The sequence below is a fragment of the Diplotaxodon limnothrissa genome, linkage group LG3, assembly GCF_057381915.1.
Source record: "Diplotaxodon limnothrissa isolate DT_005_m linkage group LG3, D_limnothrissa_male_GT1.1, whole genome shotgun sequence".
Classification (NCBI taxonomy): domain Eukaryota; kingdom Metazoa; phylum Chordata; class Actinopteri; order Cichliformes; family Cichlidae; genus Diplotaxodon; species Diplotaxodon limnothrissa.
Window position 1 is genome coordinate 42,850,020 of NC_140598.1, and position 20,001 is coordinate 42,870,020.

Sequence of the window (20,001 nt, forward strand, 5' to 3'; positions counted from 1 at the left end):
CTACAAGAAGAATGGGTCGCTCTCAGGAGCTCAGTGACTTCCTGTTCCAGTGAATTCCTGTGCAATATGACTAAACATTTCACAGTCAGCTGTTAGTGGTAATAGAACAGAGCTGAGGCGCATAGTGCACAGAGGTCGCCAAATTTCTACAGAGTCAGTTGCTACAGACCTCCAAACTTCATGTGGCCTTCACATTAGCTCAAGAACAGTGTGTAGAAACCTTCATGGAATTAGTTTCCATGTATACCAGGCTTACATCAGCAACAATGCAAAATGTTGGATGCAGTGGAGTAAAGCACACCTCCACCAGCCACTAGAGCAGTGGAAACATGTTCTCTGGACTGGCGAATCATGCTTCTCTATCTGGCAATCTGATTGATGAGACTGAGTTTGGTGGTTGCCAGGAGACGGTACTTCTCTGAATTATTATGCCAAGTGTAAAGTTTTAGGGAAGGCGGATTATGATGTGGGGCTGTGTTCAGGAGTTGGACTCGGCCCCCTTAGTTCCAGAGAAAGAAATTCTTAACGCTTCAGCATACCAAGACATTTGGACAATTTCATGCAGTTCGGGGAAGACCCCTTGTTCCAACACTCCAACATGGCTGCACACCAGTGCAAAGCAGGGTCTGTAAAGATACGGATGAGGCCCTCTCGTTCAAACATCAATGTGTAAACTGCAAATGGTGGGCCAGCATCGAGTATAGGATGTCAGTAAAACTCACATGTGTGTGAAGATACAAAAACTACACTGAGATAAATTAAATTATGTTGTCAATACAACGAGCTTAATTTGTTCTTGTTCTACAACTAACACATATGAAAATATGATTAAAGCCCAGCGATGATAATGGACATGGTTTTCACTTCCCCTTCTCAGTCAGTGCTGCTTACCGCTCCAAAAGGTCCTGATTGGATTTGATATAATCTGACAAGCCGGCCAGGTCTCACACACACACACACACACACACACACACACACACACACACACACACTTATTCCAGGTCATCTGATACACACAAATGCACAAGCTTCTGCAGACTCACTAGCTGACTTAAATGTATGACTCTTCATAATGCAGCAATACTAGACAACTTTACGGACTAAATTCCAGGATGTAAACAAAACGAGAAGATGGAACAAGTCGTAAATGTGGCAGTTTGGTGCAGAAGATTTGCCTCTCGTCCCTCTCACCAAAGCATGGTAAGTAACCTGAAAATAAAAACAATGACAGGCATAACAAGGAACACCTTGTCATAGTTAAATACTGCAAATAAAATTAGATAGACATGAAAAATGAATTAGCCGCAGCTGAGTAAGAGTAAAGTTGCAAAAATCGGATGAAATCCACTGCTTCTTTAAAACGTCTCAAGCACAAGTATAAACGTGTAAAATTCACACACCGAGATCTGCAAAATCTGAGTACTAAAATCCTGTTATAACGCTATGAAATATGAGATATTTGAGAGCCAGGCCACTTGGATTTATCTTTTTGTGTTCATAGCACTGATAATAATTTTACACGAGGATTATGAAACAGTACAAGGTCACACCAGATAATCCTGTTGTACCCAGCTGATAAACTGTTGACATGCTTTCAGGTATAGTTACATTAAAACTCAAATATCTGTTACTGGAGTTTTTACTAACTAACCTGGTTGAAGAGAAATTTGCTGGCAGGTATCTTCTTCTTTAAAATCAGTAAGAATGCATTAGATTTTAAGATGTCACTGGTGTGTAGAAAACAAAGTCAATAAAATCGCATATCATGGACAAATAGTACAGAATAAACTCCCCGAAGAAATCTGTAAGGATAAAGTAGCATCCAGTAAATTTACAAATGCAGTAGCTGTAAGTACCCAAAACGATCATTACCACCGCCTGCAAACCATGTCCACATGTGTGAACATCTGGACATCCTTGATTGCATGTTCAGTTTTTGTAGTTACACTGTAAAACACGGGCTCTGGAATCCCTCTGGCAATTTTTTTTTACAAAGGCTTGTTAATTACAAATTAATTAAACTTAGCTTTAAGCAGTTTTTAGACATCTTTTTTTCCCTCAAGTATTTGAGGATATAATGCAAAGAGTTTGCTTACCCTATTTAATTCGTCTTTAAAAGAAAGAAAAAGAAAACAATTATTATAATGTTCTGAATTAAACACCTGCAGATGTAAGGTTTGATGGATGGATGAAATGAATAATCCAAGAAGAAAAAACAAACCAAAGCGCAGAGAGAAAGACACGGGCTTCACAAAGAAACCAGAAGGACTGAACAGGAATACGAAGAGAACTAGCTCAGAAACAATAAACAATTGAAACTAATTAGTGGTCTGCAGGGAGGAAAACAGGCACGCAAGTTTAAAACACTGAGGATGGGATCATTTAAAGTGAAACTATACACAAAACTACAAGCTCAGACTTCCTCAGCTCATTAGGTTCAAGTGATATTCAGAAAAAGACCGTTGTCTTTGTGACTGAACCGTTGCTTTCTTGGTAATTCAATCTAATACTTTTCTTTATTTTTAATGTTTTCTCAAATTTATTAAATTAACTTACATTTAAAAGATTTATAAGTTATGTCACCATTTCTCAAGCAAGACAAAATTATTTAGGTTACAGCTGAGTGGAGAAGAGTAAAAAAAAAAAGTCTCATTATTGTCCCACAAAAGCATCAATTTCCTCTAAGTCAGAACTAAACTTGATGAGACTTGGAGTCAAATATCCTCAAACCTCTACAAAAGACAATCTAGATGGAAACACTGTATAACATTTCCCTGGTGCTTGCTGAATGTTTTTGAGGAAAGGAGCTCAAATGACAGGCTTTTCTTTCTTTCACTCATCTAAATTTTAGGGAAGCAACACTTTCACTTTCAGACTTTCCTCACCAACCTTCCTGTGAGCCTTGAGATGCGACAGCAACGCCGTGCCTTCACCTCCTTACCTCAGACATGGAAGAAGACACCAGAATCATCTCCTGATTTCTGCCTTTCCTACTCTGCTTTTATAATTAAGTCATCTCCCTCAGCTCATCCTCCTTCCTCCTTAAATCCATGTTGCTGCGCTCCAAATCTTCCTCCTTCCCTCACACCCCTTTCCTTTTGTGGCTTGTTGAGGTTCCTCTTCATCCTCCTGGCCTCCTTGTGCTTACTGCCCTGTCCAACCCAGGCAGCTTGGTTTCGGGTTGGAGTGGTGGGGCCCTGGGGATGTGACCCTCTCTTTGCCAAGGCCCTTCCCAGTGTGGCAGCACAGCTCGCTGTCAATCGCATCAACAAGGATGCCTCACTGTCCTATGCTGTAACATTTGAGTATGCAGTGCTGCAGGTACACAACTGACCGAAGCTCCACACATGATTCACTACTAGCATTATATTTGCTGATATACATGAACCAAGTACATTAAGATTATGGGCTACTCAGCAAGGAAAGCTTTGTTAGCAGTGTTGGGGAGTAACGGAATACATGTACCGCTGTTACATATTTAAAATACAAAATATGAGTAACTGTATTCCGTTACAGTTACTGTTTAAAAAGGTGGTATTCAGAATACAGTTACTTTTTTGAAATAAAGGGATTACACGGCGGTCTTTTCCTGTTTCATATGTTAGGCTATGGTCTCTCTATTTTTGGTAATTCCACGCCGATGGAAACCCAAACAAAACGCACATTAAGAGGCTCTAATGCCTGTGTCTCAATCTTGCGTCTCATAATGATGTGAAGAATATGAAGTGTTTAATATGAAGGCAGTAGGCAGAGTGTTACAGGTATCGCTGTAAAGAATGTAGCCTCATGGGCAGTGTAGTCCGTGCTGCAGGGAGAGTGGACTGCCATACCTGTTATGTGTCTGTGAGCGCGAGGAGGGAGAAAAAGGAGATTGGAAAAGTACGAGCTGTCACTGAGAAGAAACGGGAGCTGGAAGCATGTAAATATAATAATAACCACTGCAGCCAAGAAGAGTGCCTGACGAGCTCAGTTGTAAGTAAGCTATTAAGACTCGACTGTACACCGTGTTCGTGTTTTCCTCCGAAACAATACTTTTCGTTGGAGCAGCCTTTCAACGCCTCTCTCTGTCTCTCGCTAGCAAAGTTGACCCAGACAACAAAGTAAAGCTAGTTTTGGCTACGAGCCCGACACAGAACCAACGTATTAGCCAGAGGTCCCTTTACTACGGTTCAGAGCCGCGGACCTGTTTTATATACGCGCAGAACAGTTTTCTATACAAGATCGCTGCAAAAAGTGCAGCCTAATGTCCACCCAACTGTTGCTCATTTTATATTAATATTTAAAAGTGTAGTATGGCGAGTAACCTTCAGTAATCGTAATAAATCACACAGCAATAGTACATTCATGTAGTTGTAAAAAAGCATGACAATATATTAAGTAATCCAAAGTATTCAGAATACATTACTGTCATTGAGTAACGTAACGGAATATGTTACAAAATACATTTTGGGGCATTTACTCTGTAATCTGTGGTGGAATATATTTTAAAAGTAACCTTCCCAACACTGTTTGTTAGACAACCAAAGTTAGCCTATTTAGCTAGCAACATTAATCTATAAATTAAGCCAAATAAACAAAAAAAACCAAAACAGGAACAAGCATTCAGAAAGTATGCAGAGGCAAAAAACACCTTATATTAAAGAAATTGCTCATCATTTAAACAGTATGCCACTATAATTTAACTTTGCATGTGCTATGCTGTTGAGTAGCTTTAACACTGGAAATCTTGAACAAACCTATATCCTTGCAAATATAATTTAGCTGCTCTACACTGCATGAAAGAAAATTGATGCATGGCTGTTTCAAGTTAATTTACCTTGTTTTTTTTCTGGCTGGTTTGTTTCAGTATTAATTTTTGGATTATTGGACATTTTTTTCAGGAGCCATGTGAGACATCCAGGGCACTGGAGGCATTTGTGGGTTTCCACACCAAAGCTTCAGGCTACATTGGCCCAGCCAACCCAGGCTACTGTGATGCTGCTTCAATGCTGAGCAAAGGCTGGAATAAAGTAAGATGGAATGTGTCTACTACGCATCTTTAACACATCAGGAAGAAAAACTAATCATATTTTGCTGTGATTTGGTCTCGTTACAAACCCTTTTTCTTGTCTACTGTAATCTTCCAGGCACTGTTTCCTTGGGGATGTGTTGGCTATGAGTTGGATGATGTTCGCAGCCATCCGACTTTTGCTCGCTCGATGGCAAGACCTACCTGGGTCCTACTTAGTGTCATGAGCTACTTCAGGTGGGCTCACATTGGCATCATCTCTTCCTCTGAGGACATCTGGATGGAAACAGCAACAAAGGTTTGAAAACCTTTGTTTTCACATTTGGACTCCAAAAACAGCCACAGGTTTCTGAATGCTGCCTAGATACCTAGAAGAGTTACAACATCAAATACCTGATCATAAAGCCAAGACTATCAGTCTTTGAAGTTTTGTCTAGGCCATGTTTCTCTATCATGTCCAGGTGGCTGACGCCTTGAGGAGCCACGGCATGCCGGTCAGACTGGTCACTTTTATGGAGAACACACCTCACGGCATCAGACGAGCTCTCACCAAGGTCCGCAAGATGAGTGAAATACGAGGTCAGTATTCATTTATATTCATTTAAGTCTCAACTCACTTGCGCTCAACTGGATATTCGATGGTCAAGTAGTCATTTCTGTTATCATCTTCATTGACCCTGACCATCTGATGATGAAATTTATGTCACTTGCACCTGAGTAGACATTTGCAAACTAGTGGATTAGCGAAATCTAAATGAGGGTTTACGCAATCGAGTTAGTAGGAAGTACCTTAAACCTAAATTTCTTATGCAACCCTTGTGGTTGCATAAAAACTTCCAGTTTTTTATGGTCTGCAGGAAAACAGTTTTCAACTTGCTTGTGCTACAACCTTAGTAAACATTTTCCTGATTATTTAAGGACTCAGTTGCTAGTGTCATATCAGACTGAGTACAATATGAAATTTTGATAATTGAGCTCATTTTGATTATAAAGGAAGGAAATGCATATTGGCTAACAATTTGTCAATCAGTAGAAAAACATTTACTTTTTTTCACATAAAGACAATGTCAGTCAATGATGAAACATGTCAGATCTTGATGTTCAGTCTCATTTCTCGTCCCAGTTGTGATCCTCTGCATGCACTCGGTTCTGATTGGTGGCACAGCCCAGAGGCTTCTACTGGAGACGGCCTACGATATGCAGATGATTGATGGCTCTCTAGTGTTTCTTCCTTATGACACACTGCTCTACAGTCTGCCCTACCATAATGTGACCTACCCAGCTCTGAAGAGAAACAACAAACTGCTGCGGGCCTATGATGCCGTGCTGACCGTCACCATCGACTCACCCCGGGTGTCGTTCTACGAGGCTTATAGAGAGGCCATGGAAAGAGGAGAGGTGGCGAGTACGTTGAAACCCCAGCAGGTGATGCACGGAAAGAGATTTTAATACATTAAGCATTGTCTTTCTATTGAAGACATTGCCATAAGCAAAGCAGCTGAAGTTGACATCTCTGTGTGTGCTGTAGGTATCGCCTCTGTTTGGTACCATCTACAACTCTGTCATCTTCATGGCTCATGCAGTGCATCGGGTTCGGGAGTCCAGGGAGTGGATGTCTGGAGGAAATTTGGCACGACAGAGCCAAAACTTGGCCTTCCAGGTAATGAGACACAGCACTGGGTCTACTTTTTTTATGCCTAATTCCTTGCTGCTGTTGTAGGCTTTCCATCTATTTCAGTTTCTGAACCTGGTTTACTGTACAATATAACTCTAAAAAGTTACTTTTCTCAATAGGTAATATAGTGCATTTCTGTATTAAATTATTTAATAAAATAGAATAGCCTATATGATAAGATGAGAAAGATCTATACAAAGGATAAACGGACGTACCCCTTTTTTTTTTCTTTTTTTTTTTGCAGGGCTTCAGTCACCCAATTACAACTAATGGGTCTGGAGCAGCTCTGCTGGAATACCTCATACTGGACACAGATGGAATATCTTGGGAGCTGAAGCCAACACACAGGTATTTAAGAGCTGAGATTACATGTTTAGTGTTTTATTGTGTCTGACTAGGAAATGAAGGAATGAAGGCAAGTCAAGAGAAATGCTGTACTAGTGCAGATACCATTCAAAATTAACAACTGATCTAAATGACTAATGACAGGGTCGACATGGAGATCGGTATGGTCCGCTTCCTGGGTAAAGACATCCATTTCCCTCGAGGTTATGGACCCAAGAAAGACGCCTCATGCTGGTTTACTCCAGGAGTCATCTGCTCAGGAGGTGAGGATGTAGCAACTTTGACTTCGTCCATTGGGTTACTGCTGTGAAGCTAGAAAAGGCACCAACACCACAAATACAATACATTCAAGACTGTGTTTCAATGACTTAAATGACTAGCCTATTAAAACTCAACACTTTCCTAAAAAGGCATAATTTTAAGCCATTATAAAATAATGAAATAACAATAAAACGGTTGAGTTACACAAAAAAATCCTAACCCTTAAAATAGTTATTGAGGAAATTAGCTAAAAGAAGCAAAAACCTGTATTTTTCTGCGGTAAGGTTGGACATTTTAACAGAGGAGTCTATGGGGCTTGACTCATGAAGGCAGCCCTTTGTGGCCATTTAAGGAACTGTAAGTTGCTGCTTGGCAAGGACCAAGCACACATCTATACACAGTATGTCACGTTGATCTCTGTGCTCTGGATGTTTCAGTGTACATTTGATATATTTAAGAATGATACATGACACTTCAAACAAATATATAAATATATGTGCAGTTCCAAGAAAGTGTTTGTGTTTTGTTTCAAAAATTTCATTACAAGTATTTGTACCGTTGGAAGTGTCATACCTACTTCAAAATTGAATTTAAACTAACAATTAAAATTAAAGCTTTGACAATATAAGCTAGTAAATGTTTGCATCTAATTACAGATTTTTTTAAGATAAAATTTGTTTTTCGACTTCTTCTTCTCTGTTCCAGGAGTGGATTTGTTCTCAACCATAAGTGTGCTCCTTGGGGTGATTGCTGCCTTTATTGTTGCTGTGCCACTAATTTACTGCATCAGGTACAAAGATGTCTTAAAACATGATGTTATTGAATATTAGTATAAATTAAAATCTTTCCAGGTAAAAACTTTAGAACTTATCATCATGTAGCTGTTTTTCTGATATCTCCATGCCTCAAGCGTTAACTTTCATCAACCTCCCTTATTTCCATCAGGCGACGGATAAATCAGATCCGGCTGGTCAGAGGTCCCAACAAGATTTTACTTACACTGGCTGATGTCACATTCATAAACCCATCGCTTAGCAACAAGGTCAGCCTCCGTCTACTTAGAATTCTGAATTCTTAATTTAACATTTTCCTGTATTTATCCAAACTGATAATATTGCGTGATGTAAAGTTGAAACCGACTGACAAATAATTTTCTTCCTCTCTGTAGAAGCTGAGTCTGGATGACAGTAGGACTAGCGGCATGAAGAGCACGTCTGAACGCAGTCTTGCCTCAACGATTTCCACCCAATCGCCAGCCACCTACGAAAACTCCAACGTTGTAATTTTTGAGGCAAGGCCATCCATTTATGAGCTGCAGTGCAACAGTTTCGAAACTGTACAGAAATAAAACAGTTACAGATTGCTCCATGTAACTCATGCAGCATTGGTCCAGCATGGATGTGCAAAAAATACTAAAATTAAATTGATTTACATGGCTTAAAAGCCTAAAAAGATGTCTAAGTATTTGCGCTGTTTGGTGTTTTTCTCCACTAGGGGGACTGGGCGTGGCTGAAGAGACTTCCTTATGGGACATTTAGCAGCATCAATCCCAAAACAAGTGATGTGTTTGAACTGGTACGTGATATTGTTACATGACAAAGTAGATATTTTTTTAGTTTAACTACTTTTTTCATAAAGACAACATCTGACAACCTCCCATGTATCCTTAATTACATGTTTTGAAAAAACCTTAGTTTACATGATTAAAGTCGTGGTTTGGCGTCCATTAGAGTAGTTTCTGGGTTTCCAGCTTCAGGGATTTCTCTTAGTAGGCTTTCATGGAGTAAAGACTTAAATAATGTCATACATTTTTACCGAGAACCAGAAAAAAATGTCAGTGCACTCACTGCCACCATGAACATGAGTATGAGGTTCTCAGCTGATGACATGGTGTTTTGTTGCAGAGACAGATTCAGTTATACCTTCTTCTTGTTGTAATCCTTGGTCTTATAAGCCCAAAAACGTGAAAATCAAGATGTTTCTGTCTGCAGATGAAGGACATGCGTCATGAGAACGTCAACCCTTTCCTTGGCTTTTTTCATGACTGTGGCGTATTCGCCATTGTGACTGAGTTCTGCTCCAGAGGCAGCCTCGAGGACCTGCTCCTAAACGAAGACGTCAAGCTCGACTGGATGTTCAAGTCATCTCTGTTGCTGGATCTAATTAAGGTGAAAGGCAGATAGCAGGAACACGAGTATTTTTTGGTATTTTTTTTAGACAAGGAACATATCCTTGTCTGCAGTCAGGATTAATCAAAGATTTTTAAAATGTTATACTTTTAAGGGTATGAAGTATCTCCATCACCGTGGAGTGTCTCACACTCGTCTAAAGTCTCGCAACTGTGTGGTGGATGGACGGTTTGTCCTGAAGGTTACAGATTATGGCTACAATGAGGTCCTAGAGGCTCAGAGGTTCCCTTATATTGAGCCACATGCAGATGGTGAGACAAACTATGCAACAGGAACAGTTACTTGAAAAAAGCACTACCAACCTGTTTTTAAAATAATGCCCTCATCTTTGTGCAAGAGTTACTTTGGACTGCTCCAGAGATCCTGAGGAGTGGCCAGGCAGGACTACACGGGACTCTACCCGGTGATGTGTACAGCTTCGCCATCATCATGCAGGAGGTGGTGGTGAGAGGGCCTCCATTCTGCATGCTGGACCTGTCTGATAAAGGCAAGAGAATAGCTTCACAATAATAAACCTCCCAAAGCTAGTAGAAACGCACAAGTCCAGACTCAGAGAGATTAGACAGCTTCAATTCTTGACAAGATTAGATTCTTCTATGAAAAGATTCCTCCAATTTAAAGGTTCCAGCAGGCAGAAATCTAGAGTGAACCTGTGAACATAACATGCAACTTAGCAAAGAACCAGTTTTAAATTGTATCTTTGGGTGCTTGGGTACTAGCAGCTTAGTTTGTTCCCATTTCTTTGGTTGAATGTACAAAAAATTCAAAAGACATGAGGTCAGGAGAGAGGAGCACATTGTGTTTACAGTCATCTATAAGACACAGTAGGGGCTCTTTGTTGCTGCACTTCAGCCAGTGGATTTGGAGATCTTGTCAAAATTGATGGAATTATGAATGCAGAAAAGTACATTCAGATTTTGACCACAATGCAATACTATCTGGAAAACATTAAAATGGCAACATTTTCATTTTCCGGCATGATAATGATCCCAAACACACTGTCAGTGCAGTAAAAATGATACCTGGATAGAAAAACGCACAGTGGAGCACCCTTAGTCATGGATTTAGTCATTAGTCATTAGGGCCTGGACCTTAACATTGTTGAAGCATTTTGGGATCATCTAAAGGCAGCCAACATCCAAAAGAAGAGCTTAATATGTCCTTCAAGAGATCTGGAAAACTATTCCTGAAAACTACTTAAAGAAATGACAAGAAGGCTGCCTGAGAAAGTTGAGGCTATGTTGAAGAATAAAGGTGTTCATACCAAATACTGACCTTTAGGCTGGTTAGAACTGTACAAGCTCTGTTTCTTTCTTATATACTGTATTTCTATGTATGTTTGCAGATGTTTCAATACATCACTGCACATATGTTCTTAGCCAAATGGGGGAGGTGTAAAGTTGATCAAAGTTGTTTCCTTCTGGATCAGTTTACTTACCAGTACTGGCATCCTCATTTAACTGGTGTTTCTGTGTTTTAGAAATAATAGAGAAGCTGTGTAAGCCTCCTCCTCTGTGCCGTCCAGTGGTCAGTCCGGACTATGCTCCAATGGAATGTATCCAGCTGATGAAACAGTGCTGGAATGAACAGCCAGACAAGCGGCCGGTCTTTGATGAAATCTTTGACCAGGTAGGGCTATTACAAAATATACATTTTTATTTTGAGAAAATATGTTTGAAATAATATTAGAAATAATTTCTTGGAGAACTCTGGTGGGTTTTGAGGATGTCGATGTTCTCATTCCAGTTCAAAAACATCAACAAGGGGAAGAAAACCAACATCATTGACTCTATGCTGAGGATGCTGGAGCAGTACTCGTCTAACCTGGAGGAGCTAATCAGAGAGCGGACAGAGGAGCTGGAGATAGAAAAACAGAAGACAGAGAAGCTTTTGACTCAGATGCTGCCTCCGTAAGTAATTATTTTCAATGGTATAAAGATGAGGATAATGCTGTTACCTTTACACGTTATTTGATACCTGGCTCTTTCCTCCTGTTTACCTGGCCACAATCACACATATTTTCACTTTTTTTTTCCAGGTCTGTGGCAGAGGCTTTGAAGGTGGGCGGGACAGTTGAACCAGAATATTTTGACCAGGTGTCACTGTATTTCAGTGACATTGTTGGCTTCACCACCATCTCAGCTAACAGCGAACCCATTGAAGTGGTCGATCTCCTCAACGACCTCTACACCCTCTTTGACGCCATCATAGGAAACCATGATGTCTACAAGGTGATAATCTTTTATGTAGTCGTACTGTGGCTTCTGGTATTAAATCTCATCACATGACACTGATGCTTATTCATTTCTGATCTCCTCCAGGTGGAGACAATAGGCGATGCTTACATGGTAGCGTCAGGTGTTCCAGTTCCTAACGGCATCCGACATGCCACAGAAATAGCCAACATGGCTCTTGACATTCTGAGTGCTGTGGGGACCTTTAAAATGAGACACATGCCTGATGTTCCAGTGAGGATACGAATAGGACTTCACACAGGTATTAAAGCATTAGTGCAATATGTGAAGGAGGGTTTTTAGTTGTACAGTTGTCAGTATAGAGTAATTTGAAGTAATGTACACTTCATGGTTATTTAAAATGTAAGCATATATGATGTGTCAATGATTTTTAGCATTTTTATTGGCACAAAATTCGATAAACTACCCGAAACCCAAAGCCATTGACTTTTAACCATTTAGAATATGGATACAGCTACTTTGCTGTCACACAAGTTTCCCTCTGAAGCCTCAATTTGAACCTCTTGGCTGTTGCCAACTTGTCATCAAGGTAGACATATGTAAAAGAGGACCCTCCTTTATTATTATTTTAGTCCAAACTGAGCCATAAATTATATGATTTTCAGTGAGACTTCAAATTGAAGTCATAAACTCATCACAAAAAAATGTACTAACTGACTCACTGGCAAGTTTATTAGGTTAAATATCTAATCAGCCAATCATGTGGCAGCAACTCAACACATTTAGACAAGGAGAAATTGTCAAGTTGACCTGCTGTGTACGTATGTGTTGTAGGTTCGTGCGTAGCAGGTGTTGTGGGTCTCACCATGCCTCGCTACTGTCTGTTTGGAGACACAGTGACCACTGCCTCTCGTATGGAGTCCAGCGGGATGCGTAAGTTGCTAATCTATAAACGGAAAAATCAGTAGATGGATGAAATAGCCAGACATGAACGTGGACTTGTTGTGAAGTCACCTTTCTTCACCTGGAAATGTATCTTTTAAACATTTATCTGTTACAGCTTACAGGATCCATGTTCATCAGAGTACAGTGAAGGTCCTCCGTGAACTAAATCTTGGCTACAAGTTGGAGTTGAGAGGAAGGACAGAAGTCCGGGTACAGCCCTTAAACACAAAATATGGGTTTCACCATTATGATCAGATGAAGTGAAAATACAGCCTCTTATAGTTTCTTTCTATATCTTTCTCAGGGGAAAGGAATAGAGGAGACCTACTGGCTCGTAGGGAGAGATGGGTTTACCAAACCCCTGCCTGTTCCTCCAGACCTCAAGTCTGGGTAGGGATAAGTGACTTTTCTCCTTCTCCTGTGTTACTCTGCCTCTTCCTTTTTACCCTCAAGAGTACTGCACTGGTCCATCCACTAAAAACAATTCCCATGCTTGTTTTAGTGTAAAAACAGCAACACATCATGCCAAATTCTCTCACAGATAGAAATTTTAGTGACCATTAAATTATGTACAGATGGTTATTGTTGAATGTGAAAAATTAAACAAACACAAATAGGGAATGTAACATTGCATTTGGGATGATGAAATAAACACAACATATAGAAAAATCCAAATAATTCAGGTTTATAATAAAACTTAAAAAAAACCCCTTTCAGTTATTAATTGCTGTGTGTGTGATGACGTTTGTGTAAAGCTTTTTTAAGATTGGTCGAATTGTTGGGGAGCAAATAGTTTACATAAAGACATATACAGACATGCGCCATGACCATAATAGTAAGAAGTGCAGGTCAAACCCTACCTGACCTTTTGAGCTACTGTTATTTTAATTTAAAGACTACAACAGGAACCAGTTAATTTGGAGGGAATTTTTCAAAATAACAGCTCCTAGTTTGTTCTGAAAAGTTTACAGAAATATATCAGATTTTCAAAATAAATGACATCAAGTAGTTATTAATGACAGCTAAAGCAAAACAAAAACAAAAAATACCCAAAACAAACAAACAAAAAAAACCTTGCCCATCTACATTATAAATAATTCCACAGACTTATCAAAAGTATGAAGCTGAAATCTATTTTTAAAGCTGCTTTCTTTAAAAATGGACAGCAAAGAATAAAATGTGTTGGCTTCCCTATCCTACATGTGTTTGCAGATGTCTTCAACCTTACACAAATTATGACAAAGGTTGCACCCACTCCACCAAGATTGTTTTCTCTAACCATTTCCGAGTATCATCATGGGATAATTCATAATTTCGACAGCAAAACGGCACCAATTTAATGTCTCTGATGCGGAAGAACAGAAATTACTTCTGGTTCCCTGGGATGCTTTATCGGATTTCTGATAATTCACTGGAGAAAACTTCAAAACGTATATTTTAAAGGGTCCTATCATCATGTGAGATCAGTCAAAATGTGTTTAGGCTCATTGTTAGCAGCTCCTAGTTTGATTCCAGGCCCATCTTCTATTTGTGATTCCTTCCTCAACTTTCTTAAAAGTTTGAATGTGAGAACCCGAACCATCCGAACAAAGCAAAATAAGCTCTTTAAAAAGGAAAAACTGAGAACAGTGTTTAGATTCTGGCTGGAAAAGCAGGTAGGGGAACTGAGTTGCTCCAAACATACTCTTAAATGTCATTTCATCAAATCTGAAAAGTCAAACATAATTACTAATGTTTTCTGTCCATGGTGGTTAAGTTTAGATGCAAAAACTGGATGAAAGGTTGAGTTAAAAGGAGAAAACACTGACTGCAGGTATCCATCAGAATTAATATTGCAACTGTGTTACTGCTACTAACAAAACCACAACTTATAACTTACAACACATTTAGGTCATTTCAGACATTTGGGAAAAAAAAACCGCTTACTTTTTGGAGTACGTAGTTTTATAGAAGTTTTTACACATTCACATTTATTCCCATTTACAGCTGTGAGTTTGTTGGTAATGGCTTGGTGTGCCTTGTTCACTTAAACTGTACACTGAGCACAAGATTTCAGCCTTACAGCATTACAGGATAAAGCTGTGGACCTAAGCAGTGGCTATTACTATAAATCCACCTGTCAGCTAATCTGTTCTTTGGAGAGAAAGCCAAGCCATTGCAGGACTACACTGTGTGCGTATGTGTGTGCTGTCATCACGCTGTTCACTTCATCTCAACAGGCAAATGGCCCATGGGCTGCAGATGGCCGAGATAGCCCAGTACAAGAAACAGAAAGCCGAGAAACAACAACAAGAACAACTTGCAAAGAAGAAAAACTGAGGTAATGTTATGCATTGTAAAAAAAATGTATAACATTACTGGCTTGGTTGGCAACGTTACTCATCATTGGGCAAACATATGTTGGGGAATGAACTGTCTCAGTGCAGTTTGTTTGCATTTGATTGGGTCTTAAATGTGACACCTTCAAAGTTACACAAGAAATCTTAGCCACAGCATGAAGCAGCTTGTCATATAAATGGGAATCTGGTACAATAGCTCTTTGAGCTTTTTCAAAAAAAGGCCTGAGCCAACATATATGTTTCCCAACCAGCTGTTGAGCGGTTGCTGGAGCTTGCTTGCTGGTCCTAAAGATGATGTTCTGCCAATAACCTCCTTGCAATTGCTTTGGTCACTACCAGATTGCCTTGGTTACCCATAGTTGGGTTGGCAACCCATAGTTACATGGAACTCATCAACTTGTAACTGCAAACACTTTTTAACAAACCACCAAACAGTAATGAAACTTTCAAAAATAAGTTGTGCCTTAGCACTGAAACCAGCATATTTCAAAAGGAGAAACTTATGGTCCCAATTTCTAATTTGTCAAGTCCTGACTGGGGCCTATTTATTATGCCAATCATTATTACTTGAGAATTATTGATCATACAAAAAGCCTGCAGACATGAAAAAGTGGTTAGGAAATCTAATGTTTGAATAAATTTCTTCTGTTCATTCATTTTACCGTTACACTGTTACTCATATCTGATGTGAAGTTTCTTGCAGCTTAAACTAAACAAAAGATTTCCTGTGGGATTTTGAAGTCGGTCAAGAGACAAGTAAATGCAAACAAAAACGGCAATATCTAAAGACAGTTCAAGGGAGAGATGTGGGGATTTTGTCCATTAAATACAGGGAGTGCAGAATTATTAGGCAAATGAGTATTTTGTCCACATCATCCTCTTCATGCATGTTGTCTTACTCCAAGCTGTATAGGCTCGAAAGCCTACTACCAATTAAGCATATTAGGTCATGTGCCACTCTGTAATGAGAAGGGGTGTGGTCTAATGACATCAACACCCTATATCAGGTGTGCATATTTATTAGGCAACTTCCTTTCCTTTGACTTGACAGGCTCAGAAAAGTCAAAAATAGTGAGATATCTTGCAGAGGGATGCAGCAGTCTCAAAATTGCAAAGCTTCTCAAGCGTGATCATCGAACAATCAAGCGTTTCATTCAAAATAGTCAACAGGGTCGCAAGAAGCGTGTGGAAAAACCAAGGCACAAAATAACTGCCCATGAACTGAGAAAAGTCAAGCGTGCAGCTGCCAAGATGCCACTTGCCACCAGTTTGGCCATATTTCAGAGCTGCAACATCACTGGAGTGCCCAAAAGCACAAGGTGTGCAATACTCAGAGACATGGCCAAGGTAAGAAAGGCTGAAAGACGACCACCACTGAACAAGACACACAAGCTGAAACGTCAAGACTGGGCCAAGAAATATCTCAAGACTGGTTTTTCTAAGGTTTTATGGACTGATGAAATGAGAGTGAGTCTTGATGGGCCAGATGGATGGGCTCGTGGCTGGATTGGTAAAGGGCAGAGAGCTCCAGTCCGACTCAGACGCCAGCAAGGTGGAGGTGGAGTACTGGTTTGGGCTGGTATCATCAAACTCCATCGGGTTGAGGATGGAGTCAAGCTCAACTCCCAGTCCTACTGCCAGTTTCTGGAAGACACCTTCTTCAAGCAGTGGTACAGGAAGAAGTCTGCATCCTTCAAGAAAAACATGATTTTCATGCAGGACAATGCTCCATCACACGCGTCCAAGTACTCCACAGCGTGGCTGGCAAGAAAGGGTATAAAAGAAGAAAAACTAATGACATGGCCTCCTTGTTCACCTGATCTGAACCCCATTGAGAACCTGTGGTCCATCATCAAATGTGAGATTTACAAGGAGGGAAAACAGTACACCTCTCTGAACAGTGTCTGGGAGGCTGTGGTTGCTGCTGCACGCAATGTTGATGGTGAACAGATCAAAACACTGACAGAATCCATGGATGGCAGGCTTTTGAGTGTCCTTGCAAAGAAAGGTGGCTATATTGGTCGCTGATTTGTTTTTGTTTTGTTTTTGAATGTCAGAAATGTATATTTGTGAATGTGGAGATGTTATATTGGTTTCACTGGTAAAAATAAATAATTGAAATGGGTATATATTTGTTTTTTGTTAAGTTGCCTAATAATTATGCACAGTAATAGTCACCTGCGCACACAGATATCCCCCTAAAATAGCTAAAACTAAAAACAAACTAAAAACTACTTCCACAAACATTCAGCTTTGATATTAATGAGTTTTTTGGGTTCATTGAGAACATGGTTGTTGTTCAATAATAAAATTATTCCTCAAAAATACAACTTGCCTAATAATTCTGCACTCCCTGTAGAAAGTCCTCTTTTTTTTATCACTGACAAAACTCAGTTCTTCTACTTTACAAGTTTTTAAAATGAAAATGTCACATGTGGACCATTCACCACATCACTGTTGTCACTCGAAATGTTTGAGCTAATCATAAACTTAATTTTTTAAAATTTCATCTGTTTAAGGTTCTTACCCCATCAGAGGGAAATATTCCCAAAGCAAGCTTTTCGTTTAATGTGGTGATGTACCAACACCAACTGACCTGGGCTGAAATGTGAAATCTGATATGTCATGGTGCTTCTTCATACATGTCTACAGTACAGATGTTTTATTTTCATTAGTGCACCTCTAAATTGACTATGTACTGAGGAAACACCACGAATGTCTATATAATTGTTTGTATTTATGACCTTGTCTGTATAGATGTTATTTCCAATGTTTACTTCCTTTTTTTCTTTTCTTAAATGTACAGTCATGTGAAAAAGAAAGCTTTCACAGGAGTGTATGCAGTTGTGTGAAATCTATGTTTTGCTTGTGGTCACTGTCCTGTTACATTATCCATATAGGGCCAAACTTTATTTGTCAGACAGATTTCCTGACACCTCTGAAATACCTTGGTATACAGAGGAGTTCATGGTCAACTCAATGACTGCAAGCTGTCCAGGTCCTGTGGCTGCAAAACAAGCCCAAATCATCACCCCTCCACCACCGTGCTTGACAGTTGGTATAAGCTTGTTTATGCTGATGTGCTGAGTTTGGTTTTCTCCAGACATGGCACTGTACATTATGGCCAAATATTTCCTCATTTGGTCTCATCTGTTCAAAGGACATTGTTCCAGAAGTCTTGTGGTTTACTCGACTTGGAAACTTAAGCTATTCTTTTTAGAGAAAAGGTATCTTCTGGCAACCCTTCCAAACAAGCCATACATGTTGAGTCTTTTGCTAATTGTGCTGTCGTGAATTTTAAGTTTGAACTAACCGAGCCCTGTAGAGTCTGAGATGTAGCTCTTGGATTTTTTGCAGTTTCTTTGAACATTGAACATGATCTGACCTTGAGGTGAATTAGCTGGGGTGTCGACTCCTGGGAAGACTATGACATTGTGTTAACAAGCACCTGAATACTCCAGACCACCAAACTACTGAAACTTCCGCTCTCTGATACTTCCCATTGGAAGCAGTGTACTTAGTTTGTCGCAGGATTTCAGAGAGTCCTGTAAAAACTTTCTGTTTCGCATGATTGTACTTGTTGTTAATTCCTGTGTTTCAAACCTTCCAAAATGAACTAAAGCCATCAAGAGACTGTGAAGAAACAGTTACTATAACTTCATGCTCAAAGTTTCTACTGTGTTGAAGATATATAGATACAGGTTGAACTGGGGTTGGCCTATGCTTTCACGTATTACCAGTTTGTAATTCTAGAATTCAAACTAAGCCATTAGGAGCACATTGCTTTTTAAAATGGCAGCATAACAAAGCCTCAATAAGGAAATAGGTGTAGCTAGTTAAAGTTAAAAAAAGCAGCAGTACACACCCAAAAACATCTAAACACATAACAGTAATTAGATTTTGCAGATGGTAATTGCATAAAGTACCTTTAAAGGTATTGTTCAACATCCTGTTAAAAAGTCAGATTAATGCTACTTTAGCAATTTAGCTAACTAATATCTGGTTAGCTAAAGTGAGCTAAACAACTTGCTAGGCTATGCAGATATTAAAAGATATGAAAATTTTGCCTAACTTTCGAAAAGTCATCTATTTGGCTGTTTTAATTAATAAAACAGTTTTTGTTCTGGTTCCAGACCTAAAGCTAAGCTATGCTAATCACTACCTGACTATAGGTCTTATATGGATACGAGTGTTAGTGATTTCGTCGTCATAGCGAGAAACTAAAGAAGCGTATTCCCCAAAATGTTTCATTTTTTCTTTTATATCTTTTTTGTAATAATTTACTCATAGCTGAAGCTAATTCCAACATTAAAAGAAGTAATCTTTTCCCATCTTGCGTTAATGTTCTGTTCATCTTTCCTTTTTCTTCCCCCTTTGATTGCTTCTCCTCTTCCTCTCAGCACCAGCATTTGCATTCCGAGGAAGCAGTCGAAGGACATGAAGCTAATGTTTCACAAGGCAGTGAGAAAAATCTCGCACGTCCGTGTCGTGACGCAGCTCTACATGCAAGAAGACGACGACAACGTCATGATGACGCATCACTGAATGACCTGTAACTCATGACTTTGCCTCAACTGGACACCGGACAGTATCTCCAGCCTCCGCGCTATTCCAGTGGGGAAGAGCAATAGAGAAAATGGATACGATTACCATCTTGAACCTCCAGGGACATAAAACATGAAACTCTTTATATCCTCACTAAAATTTGATGGTGATTTTCCACAGAGGGCAGTTGACAGGAGGAGGATGTGGCTAGTGAAAGTATCATTTCAGATTGTGTTTAAGTCTGTGTGCATTAGCGGCTTGAGCCAGGAGATGTAGTCCAATATGGAGCTATGAATAGAGGCCAGCAAGTCTAGACTCAGCAAAGCAGGGATCTGCAGAAGCTGTCTGTCAGCAGCTGAGGGGCAGAGCTAATCCAAACATCCCATTCCTTGGTTTCTGTCTGAAGGAGGAAGAGATGAGGAGAACCCTGCATTTGTATTTGAATAAATACTTATGTTTAGGTACTTGCAGTCCCTACTTGTAATTAGAAAAGTGAAAG

At 39.7% G+C, this 20,001-nt stretch overlaps 1 protein-coding gene across 1 annotated transcript; it reads left to right on the forward strand.

Moving 5' to 3' along the window:
* The first annotated feature begins 2,907 nt into the window (after positions 1 to 2,907).
* On the forward strand, positions 2,908 to 19,502 carry gc2 (guanylyl cyclase 2). Its single transcript, XM_085350660.1, has 23 exons — positions 2,908 to 3,321; positions 4,881 to 5,009; positions 5,127 to 5,306; positions 5,470 to 5,587; positions 6,132 to 6,433; positions 6,537 to 6,668; positions 6,928 to 7,031; positions 7,173 to 7,291; positions 7,995 to 8,079; positions 8,235 to 8,331; positions 8,458 to 8,580; positions 8,784 to 8,864; positions 9,281 to 9,457; positions 9,573 to 9,729; positions 9,816 to 9,965; positions 10,959 to 11,107; positions 11,225 to 11,388; positions 11,517 to 11,709; positions 11,800 to 11,974; positions 12,508 to 12,606; positions 12,734 to 12,828; positions 12,923 to 13,008; positions 19,358 to 19,502. The coding sequence occupies exons 1-23, from the start codon at positions 2,908 to 2,910 to the stop codon at positions 19,500 to 19,502; spliced, it is 3,474 nt and encodes a 1,157-aa protein (XP_085206786.1).
* Positions 19,503 to 20,001: the final 499 nt, after the last annotated feature.